Source organism: Pseudozyma hubeiensis (assembly GCF_000403515.1).
Source record: "Pseudozyma hubeiensis SY62 DNA, scaffold: PHS13, whole genome shotgun sequence".
NCBI classification, from domain to species: Eukaryota; Fungi; Basidiomycota; class Ustilaginomycetes; order Ustilaginales; family Ustilaginaceae; genus Pseudozyma; species Pseudozyma hubeiensis.
The window spans coordinates 137,027-156,441 of record NW_012133795.1 but is presented as its reverse complement, the minus strand read 5'-3'; the positions used below and the strand labels follow the sequence as shown (position 1 = coordinate 156,441).

General features: G+C 56.8%; 9 protein-coding genes across 9 annotated transcripts; 4 read left to right on the top strand and 5 right to left on the bottom strand.

Moving 5' to 3' along the window:
* Positions 1 to 180: 180 nt before the first annotated feature.
* On the bottom strand, positions 181 to 2,301 carry PHSY_001002 (hypothetical protein; the record flags this gene model as incomplete). The annotated part of the gene is made up of 1 exon (XM_012331634.1): positions 181 to 2,301. One exon carries the CDS (start codon positions 2,299 to 2,301, stop codon positions 181 to 183), a length of 2,121 nt encoding a protein of 706 aa, XP_012187024.1.
* Positions 2,302 to 2,455: 154 nt separating this feature from the next.
* PHSY_001001 (chromodomain helicase) lies at positions 2,456 to 3,082 on the bottom strand (the record flags this gene model as incomplete). The annotated part of the gene is made up of 2 exons (XM_012331633.1): positions 2,456 to 2,894; positions 3,000 to 3,082. 2 exons carry the CDS (start codon positions 3,080 to 3,082, stop codon positions 2,456 to 2,458), a joined length of 522 nt encoding a protein of 173 aa, XP_012187023.1.
* Positions 3,083 to 3,515: 433 nt separating this feature from the next.
* Positions 3,516 to 6,438, bottom strand: PHSY_001000 (STE/STE11 protein kinase; the record flags this gene model as incomplete). The annotated part of the gene is made up of 2 exons (XM_012331632.1): positions 3,516 to 5,654; positions 5,740 to 6,438. The coding sequence occupies 2 exons, from the start codon at positions 6,436 to 6,438 to the stop codon at positions 3,516 to 3,518; spliced, it is 2,838 nt and encodes a 945-aa protein (XP_012187022.1).
* A 716-nt stretch (positions 6,439 to 7,154) lies between these two features.
* On the top strand, positions 7,155 to 7,827 carry PHSY_000999 (protein kinase; the record flags this gene model as incomplete). Its single annotated transcript, XM_012331631.1, has 2 exons — positions 7,155 to 7,222; positions 7,626 to 7,827. 2 exons carry the CDS (start codon positions 7,155 to 7,157, stop codon positions 7,825 to 7,827), a joined length of 270 nt encoding a protein of 89 aa, XP_012187021.1.
* Positions 7,828 to 9,018: 1,191 nt separating this feature from the next.
* On the bottom strand, positions 9,019 to 10,698 carry PHSY_000998 (hypothetical protein; the record flags this gene model as incomplete). The annotated part of the gene is made up of 6 exons (XM_012331630.1): positions 9,019 to 9,140; positions 9,250 to 9,697; positions 9,816 to 10,054; positions 10,147 to 10,422; positions 10,503 to 10,518; positions 10,672 to 10,698. 6 exons carry the CDS (start codon positions 10,696 to 10,698, stop codon positions 9,019 to 9,021), a joined length of 1,128 nt encoding a protein of 375 aa, XP_012187020.1.
* Positions 10,699 to 10,942: 244 nt separating this feature from the next.
* PHSY_000997 (hypothetical protein) lies at positions 10,943 to 11,797 on the bottom strand (the record flags this gene model as incomplete). The annotated part of the gene is made up of 2 exons (XM_012331629.1): positions 10,943 to 10,999; positions 11,096 to 11,797. The coding sequence occupies 2 exons, from the start codon at positions 11,795 to 11,797 to the stop codon at positions 10,943 to 10,945; spliced, it is 759 nt and encodes a 252-aa protein (XP_012187019.1).
* Positions 11,798 to 12,761: 964 nt separating this feature from the next.
* On the top strand, positions 12,762 to 15,716 carry PHSY_000996 (hypothetical protein; the record flags this gene model as incomplete). Its single annotated transcript, XM_012331628.1, has 1 exon — positions 12,762 to 15,716. One exon carries the CDS (start codon positions 12,762 to 12,764, stop codon positions 15,714 to 15,716), a length of 2,955 nt encoding a protein of 984 aa, XP_012187018.1.
* A 1,962-nt stretch (positions 15,717 to 17,678) lies between these two features.
* Positions 17,679 to 18,586, top strand: PHSY_000995 (RNA binding protein; the record flags this gene model as incomplete). The annotated part of the gene is made up of 2 exons (XM_012331627.1): positions 17,679 to 18,178; positions 18,277 to 18,586. 2 exons carry the CDS (start codon positions 17,679 to 17,681, stop codon positions 18,584 to 18,586), a joined length of 810 nt encoding a protein of 269 aa, XP_012187017.1.
* A 281-nt stretch (positions 18,587 to 18,867) lies between these two features.
* PHSY_000994 (hypothetical protein) lies at positions 18,868 to 19,287 on the top strand (the record flags this gene model as incomplete). The annotated part of the gene is made up of 1 exon (XM_012331626.1): positions 18,868 to 19,287. One exon carries the CDS (start codon positions 18,868 to 18,870, stop codon positions 19,285 to 19,287), a length of 420 nt encoding a protein of 139 aa, XP_012187016.1.
* Positions 19,288 to 19,415: the final 128 nt, after the last annotated feature.

Sequence of the window (19,415 nt, the reverse complement as noted above, 5' to 3'; positions counted from 1 at the left end):
CACTGTGAAACGAATCTGTCGTCACGCTTCGTCGCAAAGGTTTGTGAGTGTGTTCGACGAGCAAGTGAATTTGCATCAAATCTGAAGGACGTCCACGGAAACGACGCCGACGCCATCTCCAGGACGCCAGGGGTATCATAGCAATTGCTTTTGTCACAGGAACCTGTCCGCTGCCACTTCTCACCCTACCTGACCAACCTTCTTCCTATCCTTCCCCGTCTTAGCCGCATTCAATATCCTCGCCTCGGCATCATCGATCCTCGCCTCGACCGTCTGCCCATCCGCGATCGCCAACGTCTCCTTCGGCGGAGATGCCCCATACATTCCTGCTTCCCCTACCTGCAACCTCCCCTGCTGTTGCTGCTGGACCTCGATCCACCCTCGCTCGTCTCTGTACGCTTCGAGCGCCGCCACCGCCGCCTCGGCTGCAGCCCAGGCGACACGCACCGCCTTGACGTGCAGATCGTGCTTGCGGACGAAGCGCATGGCTCTGCTGGTCTCTCGGACGGCGAGCTGGGTGCCCTTTTCGGTCAGGCTGTACTTGGCGTCGATGGCGGCGAGGATCGAGACGAGTTGTCGGAGGAGCTGGTAGAGTTGCGTCGGGAGGGGCGATCGTTTGAGCGAACGCGCGAGGGAGGCCGAGAGCAGGATGAGTCGGTCTTCGGCTGTCTCGGCTCCGGATCCAGGGACAGAGGAGGAGGGGGTTCCGGGTTCGTATCTGGCAAGATACATTTGCTCCTCCTTGGTCATGGGTGGCGCGGTTGCGGATGAGGGGTCGGAACGTGCCACGGCACCGAGACTGCTAGCGAGGGCGCTGGCGGCTGTGCTCGCGAAAGCAACGGCGAGCTCCCACTGCTTGTTGTTCTGGTTGATCGCTCGAGTCCAAGCCGTCCTGGGTGTCGCGGTTCCACTGCTAGGTTGAGACGCCCTCGGTGAGACATCAGCCTCGGAAACATTCTGCAGATCTTCCCCGTTATCCATATCCGTGATCCTAACATCCTCGACCTTCCCCTTCTCCTCTCCCCTCCCTGCCCCCCTGGTAGGTGCGATAGCCCCCAAATTCGCACTTAACGCACTCAACGCCCCCGCACCAATGTGCAACCCTACATCCAATACGCCACTCCCGATCTTGCCCGCCAAACTCGAGCTGCCCCTCGAACTCGCTTTCGCCGCCGCATGGGCTCTCGAAAAATTCCCTCCCTCCCCCATCCACCCTCCACCCGGCACGGCGGTGTGATAGTGATGATGAATGACACTGGCCGGTGAACCCAGCTCCTTCTGCAACTCCAGCTTCCCGCGTTCGAGCTCAAGTTGCCGTTTCAGCTCCTGTGCCTGTTCGAGTTCTGCTTTCGCATCGAAGCCGAGTTTGGACATCCCTTCCTCCAACCGCCTCCGCATGTCCTCCTTTTGTTTCCCGTTGAGTGCAGTCGCGTCCTTGTCCGAGATCGCCGAGATCAGGTAACCCAGTGAAGAGATGTAGAGGTCTAGAGAAAAACCAACATCGTCTTCCACCTCGCTATCGCTATCACCCTTGGTCCGCTGTTTCTCCTCCCAGAGACGTTCGTCTTCCTCGGCTGCCTGTGCTGCTTCGACCGCCAAGCTCACAGCTTTATCGAGTCTCCTCCGATCCAATTTCACGGGTCTCTCTGTCTTCGCCACTAGAGACCTTTCACCGTCCACTTTCGTCACCGCCAGAGACGGACTTGGCAGGGGAGGAAGGTCATCTGACGAGGTCTCGGAAGCACTGCTAGACGGCTGAGACACGAACCGCGATGGAACCCATGCAGCTGCCAGGCCTCGAATGGAATGAAGGCTTCGTGCGCGGAAACCTGCTTGACGCTGCACCGTCTTCTCCTGGCTCGAGAGTGCTGCTTCCGATGCACAGTGGAGCGATGTTGTTCGGGTAAACTCGCTATCTTGAGTGGTGGAGGGAGCAGGAGGATGTGAAGCGAACGACCGTGGTAGAGTCTGATACCGTGGATCGGAGGGAGAAGGTTTGATGGTGGCTTCTGATGATGCTGGATCGTAAAGCTTTTTACTCTTGTTGGGAGGTGAAAAGATGGAAGTAGCAGGGGTATCGGTCGATTCGGATGCTTCGGATTCCATTGCCGTGCTCGTCGAGCTGCTCCTCGAAGGCGACCTTTCCGACGTCGGGAACGCGATACCGCTGGTGACCTTTGAACTTCCACGGAAGCGTACCTCCTCCCCTAAGCTTCTGTCCTCTTTCACCGACTCCATCCCCGATCGTGCCTTGACCGGACTCTCGTCAGCCCAAACCGTCGGAGTCGGATCCGAAATCATAAGTTCGGCATCCGTGCTCAAGCCTCCCGTTTTCCGCGCTTCGTTCGGCTGAGTGAGTCCCGCGGATAGAAACGATCCGAGCGAGTTTAACGATGGTAGAAGTGAGGTGGATCGACGGTGCGTGGGCCGCGACGATGAACCTGATGTGCTGGCGTCAGCGGAGGAAGGCCACGGTTGAGCGGACATTGTGTCCGACGCGAAAGAAGAAGCTGAGCTTGGGACCAAGGATGAGTCGATGCGATCGGAAGTGATCCGAGCTGCTTCTGGTGTGATGGTAATTGGAGCGCTCTTTCGGGTGCGAGCCGAAGGGTTTGAACTGCAATGAGGAACAGTCTCGGGCGTAGCACCGAGCGTCGTAGGACTGTTGTAGAGGGAATTCGTATCTACCGTGCCGTTTCAGTGATACGTCCTCATGTCTCAAGACCGACGCTGTCCGAGGGAGTCTATGCTGACAGTCACGCTGATACTCTTGGTCGTCGCGGCCCTTCCGGTGTGCGACGTGCTGGTCGTTCTTGCTGACACTTCTATCGATGTCTCGCGCTGCTGGTCTTGAATCCCGTTGATGGTGGAAGTGATCAATGGTGGTGTAGAACCTTGATCACCAGGTCAGCATTCCTCCACCTGGAGCTTGGCCTCTTTCAACTGCAACAGATCAACGTGAAATGAGGCGCAGGGTTCTGCTGCACTGCAGATGCAACTGCATAACGCAGTCCCGAACAGTAGATCCGATCTGTTTTCGCTCTTCAACTGGCCAGGCAGAGTGCGCATTCCCCGATTTCATTTTGTTCCGCCAGGTTATCGAAAAAAAAAAAGAGTTCCAGCGAGCAAAACAGACCGAGCGTGAAATCTGATCAGCGCGGTACCAAACTCTACGCGATCTGTGTGTTGTTGTGCAATGGGTGAAAGCACCGAAAAACCTTAAACATAAATTGTCCGAAGACCAAAAAAAAAATTGTCGACCTTTCACGCGTTTCTCCAATTTCTGAACAGGGACTCTGTGACAGCAGCTCGCTCCATGTCATCTCGATCCGTGCAGCCCTACTGTGCTCAGGTCGCCATGCAAGGGCGCCGCGCTATCTCGACTCAGCCGATCGATTTCATATCGCTCATACCTACACAAGTCACGGAGAGGATGAAAATGGTTCGATGCGACGCGAATTGAAAAGGGTATGGTAGTGAACGCTAGTTGTGTTGCTCAGAAGGAAGCAGCTGTGTCACGACGAAGTGCTCCACGTAAACAGACGACGGATGAGCGGTTTGGTACGAGACTGATCGTCGCCTGTCTTGATGGTCGACCGGCGGCTCGAAGATCCCGCAAAGCGCATTTCCCTCTCAGGCGAACGCATCTCAACCGGCGACATGACCAACGGCGCCGCCGACAAATGCTCGCTATGGTCACCTGCGGCTGCGTCTTGATACCCCTCCAAATGGCCGATTCGATAGACGTTTTCGTCAACATGATCACGGCCGTCGTCGGATGCAGATCTATGACCTGTATCAGAGGCAAACTTCATGCCACTCGATCGCTTGCCCATCAGCTTCATCGAGCCTTCCTTGAGACGCACTTGCTTCTCCTTGAGCGTCGCCATTAAGCTGCCATGCTTGTGGTGTCGGCTGTCGCCAAAATTGCATCGCGGTGATCCGCCAATATCTTCTCCCAACATCCGTCTCGCAGAGCTCATAGCTACCGGAGCCGGCACGCGGAGCGGCGTCCTTGAGCGCTCAACTGTCGACCCGAACATCGGCACAGACGCACCACGTCCATGCGACGCGGGGCTCGAAGGAACACTCGCGCTCGGCCCGGCCAGCGTGCCACGGTACGGTGCAGAAGGATTCAGCCGTAGACTTCGCATGCCTTCCAACGGCCATTCGATGCCGAGACCTTGCGAACCTGCAGCAGCTAAAGGAGGGGCGCCTTCTGCACCAACGCCACGCTCCACCCGTTGCACACGCGAGCCGAGAGGGCTGCGATCGCCGACACCTCTTGCAAATCGTGAAGTTGCCACCTCAGTCACCGCGCGATTCGGTGTCGACGGCTGCGATCGCGGCAGTGCTGCGCGGCTTGCAAGCTTCACATGCGCTGAGACGCTGTCCCTGAGTGGCGTCGTCTGCAGTGTCGCGTTGGCTGTCGCCGGTCGATCGGCGCTACGCGGGAGTGCCTTTTCGCTCCTCGCTGGGGATACAAGCTCGAAGCCTTGAGGCACTGGGTCCTCATTGTCGCCTTGGTCTTCGGCGCTCCGACGACTCGCAGCCGATGGAGGTGCTAGAAAGGTAGACTCGGTCGTTCCCGTCTCGGAGCGCACCTTGCGGTCGCCGTCCGGCGTTCTGTTCTGGCACTCCCTATTGGCCGTCTCGCATGTGTTCTGCGGGCTGCTCGTCGATGAGGCACCGTGAGACAGCGTCGGAGTCGTGAACCTCGAGCCGTCAAACTCGCCGCTATGTACACGCGGCGAAGAGGTCGGCTGTGAGAGGTGTCGGCTGCCGTCCACGCTTGGCTGACGCACACTAGACTTGGCCGGCGAGGCGGATCGTCCTCCGGCGAAGTGTGCCGAAGGCGCACGAGACCCAGATTGTGGAGCTTGCATCATGTGAACGAGCTCGTCCGCGGTGGGTCGCAAGTCTTGGTGTCGGAGCGATGCCTTGAGCGCCGAGCGCAAGGCTGGCGAACAGCCCTCGGCCTGGCTAGTCAACGGCACAGGCTCGAGTGCGATGCGGACGATGAGCAATGGCAGAACCCGACACCATTGATGGAACCGTGGAACTTCGTCCTCGCTCGGAGACTTTTCGTGAAGGGGATCAATCATCTCGTCGCGGTGACGCGAGAAAGAAAAGTCGTACGGAGAGATGGTGCTGCTGCTTGGTCGCTGGTCCTCGTGGATCGTCTTGAGCATTAGAGCCTGCACGGTGCAAGCCCAGCTCCAGATGTCGGCGCGGATGCCCCAGCCACGTCTGAGATCGCTCAGACCGATGTGATACATGCCCCACTGTTCTCGCGGGAGGAAAGAGTGAAAGTCGAATTCGTAGTCCTCCAGCACCGAGCGAGCCCGACCGGAAACGTCGACGTATCTTGTCGCCTGGAGGAGGATCTCAGGTGCCATGTAGTAGGGTGAGCCGGTCAACGATCCAAGTCCTTCGCAGAGTTCAGGTGCGAGCCTAGCCACTGGGCGGCTGCGCGCCAGGAGGTGGCGGTCCTGCTCTTCCACCGCGCGTCGATTGTTGCGCTCCTTGTTGGAGAGATGCACGAATCGGCGGCTGGCACCGAGGTCGATGATCTTGACAACGCCCGTGCGAGGATCAAGCATGAGGTTGGATGGCTTCAAATCGCCATGCGTCACGTTGTGCTCGTGCAGAAACTGGAACGAGGGCGACGGCGAACACATTGTTCTTTGTAAGTCTAGCGGCTCGAGTCCTTGGTTGTGTTATGAACATGATACTCACCTGAAGTCCACGCATGACCTCCAGGGCGACTTTCTCGACGCGCTCGTGCGACCACATCTTGTTGGACTTGACCCAACCCTGCGATGTGCGTTCAGCGTCAATCTCGATGAGCTTCTCGAAGACGAGCAGTCTTGTTGGCGGACCATCCTCCTCGTCGAACGAGATGTCGAGAGCCTCCAGCTGAGAATCTCGACTGATCCCGTTTGGAGGAAGATTGGCCAGGAGCTTGACGAGCGGAGGATCGTCGCAACGGCCCGACGCCTGATGTGCCGCTTGCAGATACTGAAAGATGCGACCTTCACCTCTGACGATGCGTACGTGGGTCTTGGCGTCGTCCTGCATCTCGGCGCGCCGTGTCCGTTTATCGACCAGGCTCGTCTTTTGCAGCTCGTCAAAGGAGCCGGAGCAAGGCGTGCGACAGAGCTTGATGGCTACGAGAGAGGCTGGCTTCGTGACAGAGTTGACGGCTACGACCTGATCGCAAAGGCGGGAACGAGGAGAGGAGCGGCCGCGGTCAAGTTGCGAGGAGGCGATCGCTTCGGAACCAGACGCATGGCGATGCATGGCGGTGGAAGTGAGGGAGAGCGATAAATCCATTGAAGAAGGCGGCGTGAAGGATGAATCGATGGCGTATCTATAGACGCAGCCAAAACCGCCCTTGCCCAGCACACCCGCATCCACATCGCCGCTGCGAGCCATGCGGTTGTAACGGACAAATCGTGCACCGCCAAGTGCGAATTGAATGGTGGCGGGCGGACCATTCGAAGCGCCTGCGGACGAACCAGCCTCGGTGGCATCTCCCAAGGTTGCCGGCATTTTGATGCCGTGTTGATGTATCGCCACGGTGTGAGGATGAGTGGCGACGGTGCAAGATGGCTGCAGATCGAAACACTACGATGCTCAGTTCTGTTGCGATGGTGTAGAAAGTAAAGAGGCGATGTGAGAAGAGGCAAGTGCGAAGGAATGCGGCAAAAGGTGGTTGTTGCTTGGGCAGTATTTGTAATGTCGACTGTTGAGCTCGATGTCGGTGTGGTGATTGATGAGGTTGGGTGGGGCTTTTGTTGTGCTGAACGGTAGCAAAAGCTAACGATGTGATGGGAGATTAAGTCGTGGGAACTTCCAGCAAGGCAATGTGGTCCTGGCCTGTAAGCAGTGCTGAATTGATCGAGAATGCAACCAGCGGGCGTCGTGAGGTAAGCCGTACACTATGACAAGGGCACGATGGTGGCCGGACCTGCTCGACTTGAGCGGGAGGGTGTCCTAGTCAATGCTGCATGCGTTCAGAATGACTCGAGATTGTCTAGCCGTAGGTTACATATAGAGGTATCAACTGTGGATCGCAATTCGGATGAGATGCCGTGATTAGACAGAGGCTCAGGCACGAGGAGCGGTCCGAGCCTGGAGAGACGCGACCAATGAAGGTAACGAGCGAGTCGATCCGACTCGCATGCAGAGGGGCCTGCTGCCGATACGGGCTAGGCAGGTGGGCGAAGATGACCGAGCCAAGTTGGCTAAGCTTGTCCTAGAGGCTCAAGGTGCGAAAAGGAAAACGAATCACGGTACAGTAGCACGAGCCGGTCAATGGTGCGTAATGAAGAGACTTGTCGGCCATGCAATGAAGATAGTTAGCTGACACTGTTGGCTGAGAGGTGATCAAATGAGGTGAGGAGAAAGACGCCAGCCGAGGTTCCTTCCAGAATACCGGCAACGATCTCGCTTGATACGTATGGCTAGTCTGGCCATCGTCATGGGAGGTCTGTGACCTGGATGAAGAGTAGGATGGAAGATGGAGAGGAAGAAGCTGGAAGGAAGGAGGAGGACGTTGGCGTGGTGCGTCAAGAGTGCGGGAGGGAGGAGCGTGCATCCGACACTATGCATGCATGCAGGCAGGCAGCATCGAGCCAAAGGGTCCAAGCGCCACCGGCACATACTGAATCGCACTCGTTCCGCTCTTCCACCAAACAACTCAAGCGTTCCAAGAGCATGCCGACGCTGCCAGATGTGGCAAGGCGGGTCGGCTTCGGCCTCACTGTGAACAGCAAGCGCAAGAGCGGGAGCAGTCGATGCGGCTACCTCAATGCTTTCTAATCGACCATCCGATACTTCCGATCCACATCCAGCGCGACAAGGGCTTCAAAGGAACAGTCAGGGAAGTGAGAGAGAGCAAGCGCATAAGGTGCGGCTGTCGAGCTTCCCTTCCCTGGTCAACGCAAGCTCACAAAGTCACACGCGCAGCGGCAAGCCTGAGGAGGGGTTGAATTGGCGTCTGACACACGCTTTCTTCAGCAAGGCTTTGCGGCGCATCCGACTGCTCGAGCCCACCACGAGTCTGCAACGCACTCGGACAAGCCGCCGACAGCAGCACTTGACTCTGTCTCTCTCTCTCTCTCTCTTTTTGCAAGCCGCAAACAGGCAGCCGTTGCTTTACCGTTGCTTCCACGCTGCGAGGTTGCGCTGCAAAGCTGTCGTGTCGTTGTGCGCTGCCAGGTTGTCTTGTTGTACTGCTTGGCGCGATCGACGAAAACCTTAACAAAGGGCAGCTGCAGCAATCATCAGCGCCCAGCACGCAACGCCTTCGGCAAGGCATCAGGCTGGCTCAACTGAGCTGCCAGATGACAGCTTGATGACGGTCGAACCCAGTCTCAAAGCATCTGCGTGCAAACGGGAAGATGTGACAGAAGAACAACACTTTCGGCTCTTCCGAGACCAACACTTTTGGATTTGCTTGCGTTTTTCCAGCCGACGCGCTGCAGCTCCGTGAATGTCGCATTGTGCGCGGTGCGTGACTTTGGAGAGGACAAAGGAGACGGGACGCAGCCGGCCCTGCACATGCTCATGCATGAACTGGTTCGACTGGCCTCGGAATCCTCGTTTCCATGGCCAATGCAGAGCCGAAGGTGGGCCTTCCATGCAGCAAGCAACGCTGCTCCTATTCCGGCACCATTTGTGTCTCTCCGTCTCTCACTCCAGCGAGCTCCGAGAGGTCTCACCGCCACGTCTCTTGTCAGACACTAGAGGCTCACCGAGGCAAAGTTGCCGATCAGGGGCCACGTGGCTCTGGCATCTTCTTTGTGGGACCGCAAGGGGACGAGGCTTGCTGCCCTTGATTCAAAGGGCACCGAGCATCTTGCTTGATCTTCCGGGTATAAACTCAGTTCATCCCTCAGTCGAACATGTCTGCCGCCGCTTCCTTACAGTATGTGTTGAACAAACACTTGGTGCACATGCAATCTCGCGAACAGGAGGCGCAGCGGGCCGGTTGCATGAATGAATGTCACACTAAGCAGCCTTCACTTTCGGCTGGAACGCGCCGCCTCCTCGTCCGCTCTTGTGGCGGTGAGCCAGCACGACAAACGTGCTCCCGTCAAACACCCCCAGAATGTCGTCCTTCCGCATGTAGCCTGTGAAAAGCAAGCATGCAGGCAAGCAGCAGATAGGATATGCGCAGAGAAGTTTGGGTCAGCGGTGTTCACATCTCTCGTGCTCCCCCCGCTCCGGGACCCGACTTACCATCAGCCGGCCAGAGCAGCATGTAGGTGCTGCCCCACTCAAACAAGAAAGCGAACCATCCGAAAGGATCCACGAGGTTGCGTCGCTCGCGGATCATGGCCATGGCATCCGAGAACGAAAGGGCGTCCTTTCCGTGGCGCGTCGAGTAGTCGTCCAAGATGCGCTCAAATTGACGTTGTTGGAAGTGACCGCGTCGGTCGTACGACTCCGTGTCAGATCCGTGCTTGCATCGATGGATGTTAGCCACGTAGATCCGCATGAACGGATCGGGAAGCCAGTCCAGCAGCTTGTTGCCTTTGCGCGGCAGCGTCGGATACGAGAACGGACCGTGGATGATGCCCACCGCCAACGCCGAGAGAATCAGTCCGAAGCCGAGAGACAGGAAGGCGAAAAAAGTATCGGTCGGCCAGATCACGCCGTCGCAGTCGCCGTCGAAAAAGGCCACATGCTGTTGAATTGTGGACGAGAAGGACTCAACTTGTCAGCTTCCGATTCCTGAACATCTCGTGGTGCTTTTCGACGACTACTGGGCGCTTCTGGCTCGTTTCAGACGCAATTCAACTCACTCTCTGCATCGCGGTGAGACCCTTGGTTCGCTCGAGATAGTCTTGACGATCCCCGTTGGGATCCTTCCAGGTGTTCTGGGGAGTGTAGGGCACTTTGCTGCCCGCCTCTCCGTACACCAGCTTGGTGTTGTCAAAGTACGGGTCGACGTCCACCTGACGTGCAATCTCACCCTTTCCGCCCTTGTTGATGCTCGTCATTGTGCCGATAGCAGTAATAACTTGTTTCTGGCGTCGACGGTCTGGACAGAGACTTTCTCAGATGGTGAGATGAAGAGAATCGAGGAGCTGTGCGGGTGGTGGATGGGAGATGAGGAGTGTTCCGCTCAATCACCAGACTCAAAGGATTCAAATCTCTTGCTGCAGTCGTCCTCGATCGTCACTCGCTTTGAGAACGAAGTACCAGGATTCCGACGGCGAGGGATGCTTCGGAACACAGCCGACAGCGCGCTGTGCAGCAAGTATCGATAACCGAAGCGTTCGAAGAACGAGCGATGACTGACACAAAAGCGCTGTTCCTCCCATTCACACGCCAATCGCCAAGCAAGGCGCACGGCGAGGTGCAAGGCCAGCCAAGCCACGGAGTGACTGTACCGACAGTACAGTTTGACTTTGTCGATGTCGCGAGTCGTTCAATCGACGCTCGCTGATTGAGTTTCGTGCAAGAGACTTTTGTGACGTGTGTCTTACGTGCTGAGATAACAACCTGGACAGAAGCAAGGGTCCAGAAACGCAAAGGTGAATAATCATCATCATCAGCAGCAGCAGCACATTTTCACGACCACGTTCTTCCACTTTGACATCACCGAGATTCTGTTTCGAGGCGAAATGCAATACGACATCGGGCCGATCTCGTTACCTGGCTTCCGATACCACGGACGATCATCGTCTCAACACCACGGCCGAATGATCATCTCACATCCTTTGAGTTTGTCGCTTGCCAAGATTGCACGTCAAAAGCCTCACCTTGGGTCGACCTCTATCCAGCTCACTGCTGCCCGACCCGGGGAGGGAATCGCATTACATATTTCGGCACACGCACCGACGGGGGAACCAAATCGGCTGTGCCGTCTGTCTGATTCAATGGCCTCTATGTCAATCCGCGAAATTGATACATCATCAAAATGCTATCACTTGGACGCTTTCTCGTACTCGCTGAACAACTTGGCGAGCTGCTCCTCGTCGATCTGTGAGGTGATCAGGTCAGTGAAGAGGGCGGAAGCGGAAGCAGTGTCAGCAATGAGCGAATCTTTCTATTCTTCAAACCTGCGGGGAACTCTCACCTTGTCGATCTTTGGCTTGTCCAGATCCACCTCATCCGTGAGCTGAACAGAGTCGCCGAGAAGAGATTTGCAGACATCGAGCAAGAGCTCCTTGACACCATAGTTGGCATTCGAGGAGATCTCGCGGTAAGGAAGGTCCTTCTTGCGTGGGAACTCGATGGCTTCTGGCTTGATGTCTCGGCCTTTGATGTCGTCGGCTTTGGTGCCAACGACGATGACGGGGAGAGGCTCGCTACCCTTGCGTCCGTTTGCCTTGACGACGGCATCGTACCACTCCTCCATGGCGGTGTAGCTGCCTTCCTTGGTCAGGTCGAAGAACACGATGGCAGCATCGGCGGTGCGGAAGAAGCCGTCGTCAGGGATGCCTCCCTTGGCGTGCAAGTTGGTGTCGAAGAGTCTAAGCGTCACCGAGCCAGCCGAAGTCTGAAGCGTGACGGGGTACTGCGTCGTCTTGAGCGCCTTGATCTCCTTGGAATCGGACTTTGCCGATTTGACGCGGGTGGCAAAGGTGGTCTTGCCGGTGCCGAACTGACCGGCCAACACGATCTTGAAGTCTTTAGCAGATGCCATGATGAAATTGGTGGTGTATGACGGTACAACAGAGGGAGTACGTGTCTGCAGAAGGTGATGGGACAAGGTGGATGCGAAGACGAGGGGTACACTGTAGTAGACGGGGTGAAGGCGAAGCTGCAAGAAGATCATGCGCTTGAGCAAAACTCGGTAGCTTGCGTGGCCCGTCCATTCTCACGAAAGTCGAAAACGCGGGGCCAATCAAAGTGTTGGTTGGATTGCCGAGACGAGGAACCGAAAATAGAAACCAGCTGCCAACCGCTTTGCCCTTCCTCCAAGAGTGCGGGGGCGCACACAACTTGACCCTCGTTGCCTCACGTCACCTACAGGTGTAGCTGAGTACTGTAGCCTCTTTCCCGCATCATCACTTCTAGCTGTAAAGAGAAGCAGAGAGACACCGAGAGAAACTCGCTCCAAGTTAAAGTTTCGACACACTTACCAGACGAGCAACTCTTGACTTGGAAGAGCCCAGCTTGAACGGTGCGTTACGTTATCGCGCGCAGAGCTAGCTGTTCTGCTCCTTGTTGCGTGTGACGTCAAAAGAGCGCATTGGAGCGCAATGGATCGGGCACCACCCCTCTGCCGATGTCGTTCTGCAGCCCATTCGGGTGTGTCGTATCAGTCAGGGTCCACATACTGGCTGCAGCCTTTTTGTGTTGAAATCCTTTGCTTCCGCGGCGGAATTTCGTGCTTTGGCAGCAGCGTGATGCCTTGCTTGCCTCTCGCGTCTCTATGCTACTTTTCCAGTCCAAGGGTCCGACTTGGATGTGAAAGGAGCATTTGGACAGCTGCACGGACTTGACTCCAACACGATCACGCACCCATTCTTACGTTCAGAGGTCACTCTACTCTACACACCGCCGATCACAGGGAGTAGATTTTGATCAGCGCCGTGCGTAGCCCTTCGAAACGGCACTACGCCCTTGCTGTCTTCCCTTGCATTCATTGCATTCGAGGCGGGAGCAGTCGAGGTGGTTGTCATCGATACCACCATAGAGAATCGATTCGCTTTGTCACAGGTTTCGGCATCTCCGAGTCCGTCGCTGCTGCGCCGAAGGCGCGGGCGTTGTTCGACCGTTCTCGGCTCGTGCCTACGATGCTGAACCGTCTGCTGGTGACGCTGGTTCGTCACGGAGAATCGCAAGACAATCAGCAAGGGATATGGGCGGGCTTCAGGGATACGCCGCTAACCGTCGACGGCGTCAATCAGGCGAGGGCGTTGGGACAATCCTTTGCCAATGTGCCGCTCACAGCCATCTACTGCAGCGACTTGAAGCGAGCAGCCATGACAGCAGACGAGGTCCTCAAATCCAATCGGTCCATCCCACCGCCCCCTTTGGTGCAGTCCAAATCGCTGCGAGAGATCAACTTCGGGCAAGCCGAGGGACAAAGCTATGCGCTCGCAGAATGGATGCAAGGTTCGACGGGTCATGATGCGCGCAACTTCCGCTTCCCCGAGGGCGAATCGCTCCAGGAGGTCAACGCGAGGGTAGCAAAGGCGGTGCGCCAGTTCATCCTTCCACGCATCGAAGCGCTGCGCAAGAAGCCTCCGCAACAGAATACTGCGGCAGCTGATCTCGTCCACATTTGCATCGTCGCTCACGGCATCGCCATCGCCGAACTGCTCCGCGTCTTTATGGCGCTCCACGATGCCTCGACTTCCGATGCCTGGCCAGACCCAAAGGGCTCGTACCAACGCGTGCGTCTGGAGAATACCGGTTGGTCTCGTCTCGAGATAGCAGTTCCTTTTCAGGGTGACGACAATGATCCCTTTGTACCGGGCTCCACGTGTCCCGTCAAATCAGACGCCGCCGCAGGTGACGCTGCAGCTCAAGCATCGTCATCCTCGTTAACCCGCCCCGATGCGCAGTCAGGGTATACCGACTTTGGCGAGTTGCAAACCGATCTCGTGGAGGGCCCTGCCGACGCAGCATCCAGGACGCCAAACAAGTCGGCTCTGCCTCGATCCGAGTCTGCAGCCCGTCCGATCTATGTGCGCATCCTTTGTCAGAATCAGACCGACCATCTTCGCACCTACAACCCGCAACAAGGTCCTGCCGCCTCGGCCGCCAAGACCGTAGCCCATCTGGCTGGTGGTGGCGGGACAATTGTGTCACCCGCTGGAGCCGGCTCCGGGTCTTCAGCGGCAATAGCCAACCAAGGTGCGACCGCGTCATCCGCAGCAACGGTCGGAATCCCACATTCGGCAACCCTTGCCTCCATCGCGTCCCTCGCAGGCAGCTCACACGCACACCCCAACATAGCATTGAGTCCATCAACACCCGCCGCGCCAGGCGCATCGGCCTCGGCGAATGGCACGCCCAAGAATGCCACGATCACCCCAGCGTCCACTCGCAGCCTCAGCTCTTATGACGCTAGAATAATGGCGCGCGAACTTGAGCGCGCAGGTGCTGCCTCCATGCTGGCTGGCTCTGAGGCGGGGCCGTCAGGAAGCGCAACAAGCTACTACCCCGTGTCGACATCTTTTTCAGCCTCAACAGCCGACCGACAAGGATCGGTCGCTGGGCATGCTGGCAACGCCGGTGCAAACGCAAGCGCAGGCGGGTCTCATGACCGCAGCACTTTTCCTACATCGCCCGGCGTGAGTGGCTCGCTGGCCACATCTCATCAAACGAGCTCCCAGCTCGGCGCTGCCTATTCTCAGGGCACGCCAGGGAGCTTAGCGGGTGCCGCGTCGCCGAATCCCACGAGCGCAAATTTCCAACCAGGCCCTGGCGCTTTGTCGGATACATGGCAGATGGTGTGCATCCGAGTCCTGCCTCTCTTCAACGGCGAAGCGCTTCGCACGAGCATCGAGGACCTGAACGAGATGGTCAGTCTTCACGTGCGAGACACGCTCGATCGTGGTCAGTCTCAAGCCATCGAATCGCTCACCCTCGATCTCATCTCGCTTGCGTCGACTGGAACATTGACCCTCAATTCCAAATTGCAAGGTCTTGAGGATACGCGCCTTCTGCTCCGCTTGGTCGAGATCTGGACCTTCTTCCTTGGCCAGGTACTGCCTTACTGCGAAGCTGCCTTCCTCCCTTTCCAGACGGATCCAACCATACGTAGCCTTGTGGCAGCCTCGAGCTCCCACGGCACAGCAGCGACAAATACCTCCGGCTCGAACAGCACCGGACCCTTCAGCAATGGCACTGCCGTCACACAGTCCAGCGCGGCGGCCATCCTTTCGAGCGCAGGAAACACTGGCCCCGACTTTCAACGGATCGATGTTCGCAAGGTGCTGCTCGTCGTGTTCCGAAACCAGGTGCTCATGCCCATCTACAAGAGACTCTTCTACCTTTTCGCCCATCTCACCGAGCTTGATCCTGCGTTCTCGGCGGCAGAAGATGCCAACACTGTCGCCGGCGGAGGCGACGACGGCATCAAGCAAGTCTCATTGCGCTTGTTGCAAATGACGAGCGTCCTCGCCAGCATACTCAGCGACGATGAGGCGCAGGATGCTATGGACAGCCTCCTGCGTGCCCTCAGACTTGGATCAAAGAGCGCTTCCAACGGTCGCCACCGCGGCACCGGTGAAGGCCAGAGTGCGCGCGCCGCCTCACCGACGCAGAAGAACAACCGTCGAGGCTGGATGGCGCAGAAAGCTCGCAAGCACGGCACAAGTTTGGGCTCGGAAGGCGACGCGAGCGCCATCGGCAGCATCCACGGCCCCTCGCATTCGTTGCAATCAGGTTCCGATGGTCAGAGATCCTTGTTGACCCGACCGTGGCATGTCCCCAACTTCAGGGATCGTCTCGGTCCTTACTTTGGTCCAGAGATGACAGAGGACGAGTACCTCAGCTCTTTCCAATCGCCAGCAGGCTCTCCGGCGATGTCGACCCCTGGACAGCCAGAATCGACCTTCACCTCGATCGTGGATCGGAACGAGTCGTCATCTGCAGCAGATGCGAATGCCTTGCAGAATGGATCGGCTGATGACCAGCCCGACTCAACGCCGATGGTCACACCGCGAACGGGGGTGTCGAGCGCTCTGGATGTCAACGAGGCCGAGCCAGTCGCTGCAACTACCGCGCTGGCAGCATGACCTGGTCCAACTTCCGCACGCCATTCAGGCACACAATTGCGTCCACACGATTTGCTTGTCTCGTCGCCCTGAAATAGACCGCTGTGGAAAAGCAACGGAATCCGAACGGTGACAACCTCACCGGACGATGCGACTCGTTTGTTCCTGAAGCGCATTCTGAGCGCGTCTGAGTTCACACATTCGACGAAGGAGAAGCAACTCCAGTCACCGAAACCGCACGGCATGAGATCTCGCAGATCGTCATTATACGTCAGACATGCTGTCAGAAGAGGTCAGGAATCTACCCATGCAGTTCGAGTGCGAAGGGAAATGGAAGTTGCGGCTCGCTTCCCGCACTAAGGGCAGATCCACAATCAATTTCCATCCTGTGGTCTGACGGTGAACTGGTGATTTGAGATCCGATGACCTGAGCGAAGCGTCGGGCTCCGCATTGAGCTAGGTCGCCGACGATAGCACAGCCGGATATCGGGCGGACTTTGGCTTTTGGTTCAAAGGGAAGGATTCGAAGGAACGGTCTTCGCGCAACTACTGTGCTTTGCAGCATCATCTATGCCCGCAACAACGACCTCCGATCCGAATCCAGACTGTAGGCTCGTTGCCATCGCGAGTGGACCCGGACCGTATCAGGGGCTGTCAACAAACATCTTGAGCTCAGATCTAGATTCGTTCATCATTCCTTCTCCCGAACACGCGGCAAGCGGTCCGTCCAGCTTCTCCTTGTTCCAGTGTCGCATCGAGGGCCCCTCGAAGACGCATGGTTGCAAATTTCGCTGAGAGGGTTTTCGACGACCTACATCGCTCCGAAGCAGTGAATCATCTCAAACACGGCAACGCGATCCTCTCATCGACAATGACAGCACCCCTCGAACCGCGCAGCCACAAAGAAAGTTTTCAATGCTCCCGCCCGCAGGCTGTCCGACATACCTTCTGGGGAGCCAAGTCAGCCGATCGATACCGCCACGAAGGCTGCCACACTGTTCAGCATTGCTCGAAAGGCTCGGCGTCGGCTTTGTGTCGTTTCGGATTTGTCATCACTGTATAAACGCTACATTCGGAATCGATCTTGGGAGAGTGGACGCGGGAGGACACGCTCGGACTTGTACGATCAAGCAAAAACAAGCTCGGACTTGGAGCAACGAGCTCGGATTTCAACGATAAAACGAAACTTTCCCTCTAAAATCATTATTAAATAATAGATCGAATAAAATTAGCCGCGCGTGGTTCGGCGTTTTTGGACACCGACATCAACGACATCGAAATTTCTCGCTGACTTAGCCAACCAACCAACTCACCCATCGACAGCCATTCGGGACGTCAACACGTTGTTGCTGTGCGGAACCCTACAGCGAGCTGCAGATGCGGTCATTTGACGTTCGGTATCCGACTACGTTCCTGTGTACGGTGCCCTGTATCTGCTTTCGATCGGGGCTCCCTTCCGCACCGAAGTTCCACCGTGGCTTGAGTTGGAGGGCATGAATCTTTCGTATGATTTGGGTGGGATTCAGACCCAGCTAAGCCGCCATCTCGCTGTAGCAGGCATGGAAACACCTGAAGTGCAGCTTTGCGATTGACAGCTGACATCGACCCAGGCTTACGTGCATACACGCTGGTCTTTCGAGGAGTGTGCCACCCAATGCGATGAAGCTGTCCCCGACGCCGATCCCTACTTGCCCAGGTACTGCCCAACAATCATAGGCGGTTGATACGCTCCAGCGACGAAACCCTCGGCCCTCAAACATCCTCCTTTGCCACATGCGAAGGACGCCGTAATGTTGTCGTCGACTGCGTGACTGTCGAGCGGAAATGCAAGAAAGCACAGCCTTTGGGAAGAGGGTGCTCCCTGCCTCGTTCGATAATTGCCGCAGATCTCGTGGAAGGGGTGGCGCCTTCTGCCGAAAGCTTACAGTCGAGCGATAATGACCCGACGCGAGGTCAGCGTGTGTCTGATCGTGTCGAGCAGCAATGCGAGCAAGCAATGGCCATGCTCATCCTCAATTCGCTGTTCAACACTGCACTAGCGTGCGAGCCATCGGCCGACGCCGGGCCGTGCCCATCGGGGCGGCGTTTGAAAACAGCAGGCAAACAGTGGACACAGATTGCAAGTCTATACAGTTGTACATGGAATGCATGAAAGCTGTCCCGACTCACTTTTTTCTCATCCTTTTCAGCCATCAGAATGCGCACTCCAACGGGTTCCTGAGACCTGCAGTCGAGCTTCAACAAGCCCGGACCGCTTCCTCCGTCTACTGTGCCGCAGACATCGATATTGTCGAAGGCCACGTTTTAGCCAATATTGCTTCACGTCTAGAAAGCTTCCCTGTCTATTTTGAGCTCCGAAGCGATGCGTACCTCGCATTCGACATATTTGCCGGCCACACTCGTCAAGTGCCTCCAAGACTGGGTTACACAAGACGAAACGACGACGAAGCCCATCACGGCCCTGGGTCGGTCGGGTGGTGCAGGTGCCAGATGCCGTGCTGTCTCGCTTGATTTCATGCATGCAGACAACCTGATTCCACCGTGTCGGTGAAATTGCGGCAGTAATGTAACGCTGCTGCAGAGTGCGCAATATCTTCAGCTTTCAGGCCGACCAACTCCGCTGTTACGCAACGTCGGCATCGCACACACTTATTCTGGATCTCTACTTGTCTCTTTTGCGCTCGGAAAGAGCCGCCTTTCGGAATCGTTCATGCCAGCGACGGCGAGATTGGACGTTTCGAGAGGGGCGACCCCAAAATATACATGGTATCAGGGGACGTGTCAAGACCGAGAGCACAGCCTTTGGTCGTCGAGAGTTGATGGACTGGATCTTCACGAAAGTTGGAAGACGTCCAACTCAAGCAGATCGACGAGTTCGAGACGGCTCTTGACTTCCTTGCACAATGCTGGGACGCTTCAAGACCTTTTTCTCTCCGACAATTGCCCGACGTGCCCGATTGGGACAGCTTTTCCGCAGCTGTCGGGGGCCATGCTCTCGACCGCGAAGTCTAGATGCCGTTCAACGTCAACTGCCCCCAACCCTCTTTCCCAGATGTTTGTTGGTGCTTTCCCGGATCTGGGTCAGCTCGGTTGGGTGTGCACGCTTTAACCTCACTTTGCAGCAGGATTCCGAGCTGATTGCAGCTCCGATCAGGCCCAAACTCCTGCCTAAATGACCAGAGGCGTGAACCATCGTCCGGTGGAGCTGTTCGCTAACACTCCCAGACGGTTGGATGACGGCAACGTCCTGGATGCTCAAAGTCGGACCCTTCAATTGCATCGCAGCCTTCGCGTTAGTTTCCTTGACCCTGATCTCCTCTACCTGAGATACCTTTCGCGCTTACAGCGGCTCTGCTCGTACCTGGCCCGCGATTCACGACTCGTACCCCTTCAGTCAGCCACGTTCGAGAAGCTCAGCGGAGCTGCAACGAGCGCAGCAAGCCAGTGGTCCTCTCTGTTCCTGAACATGATCTATGCTTGCGCATGTTCATCGAGCATTCGCACCACAACTCCCATTCGCCACATAGAATCATCAGCCCCCAAGGGAGATGAACTGACGCTTGCATCCTCGCTCCTCTCCACGACCTCTTAACCAATACCGGGTCGGCTCAAAAGCGTGCATTACACTGGCTTTGTTGACACCAATAGCACCCACCGATCGTTCAAGCCCTTCTCCAATACCCATTGAGAACGATCTTTGGAGCTTGGTCCAACCCCGCG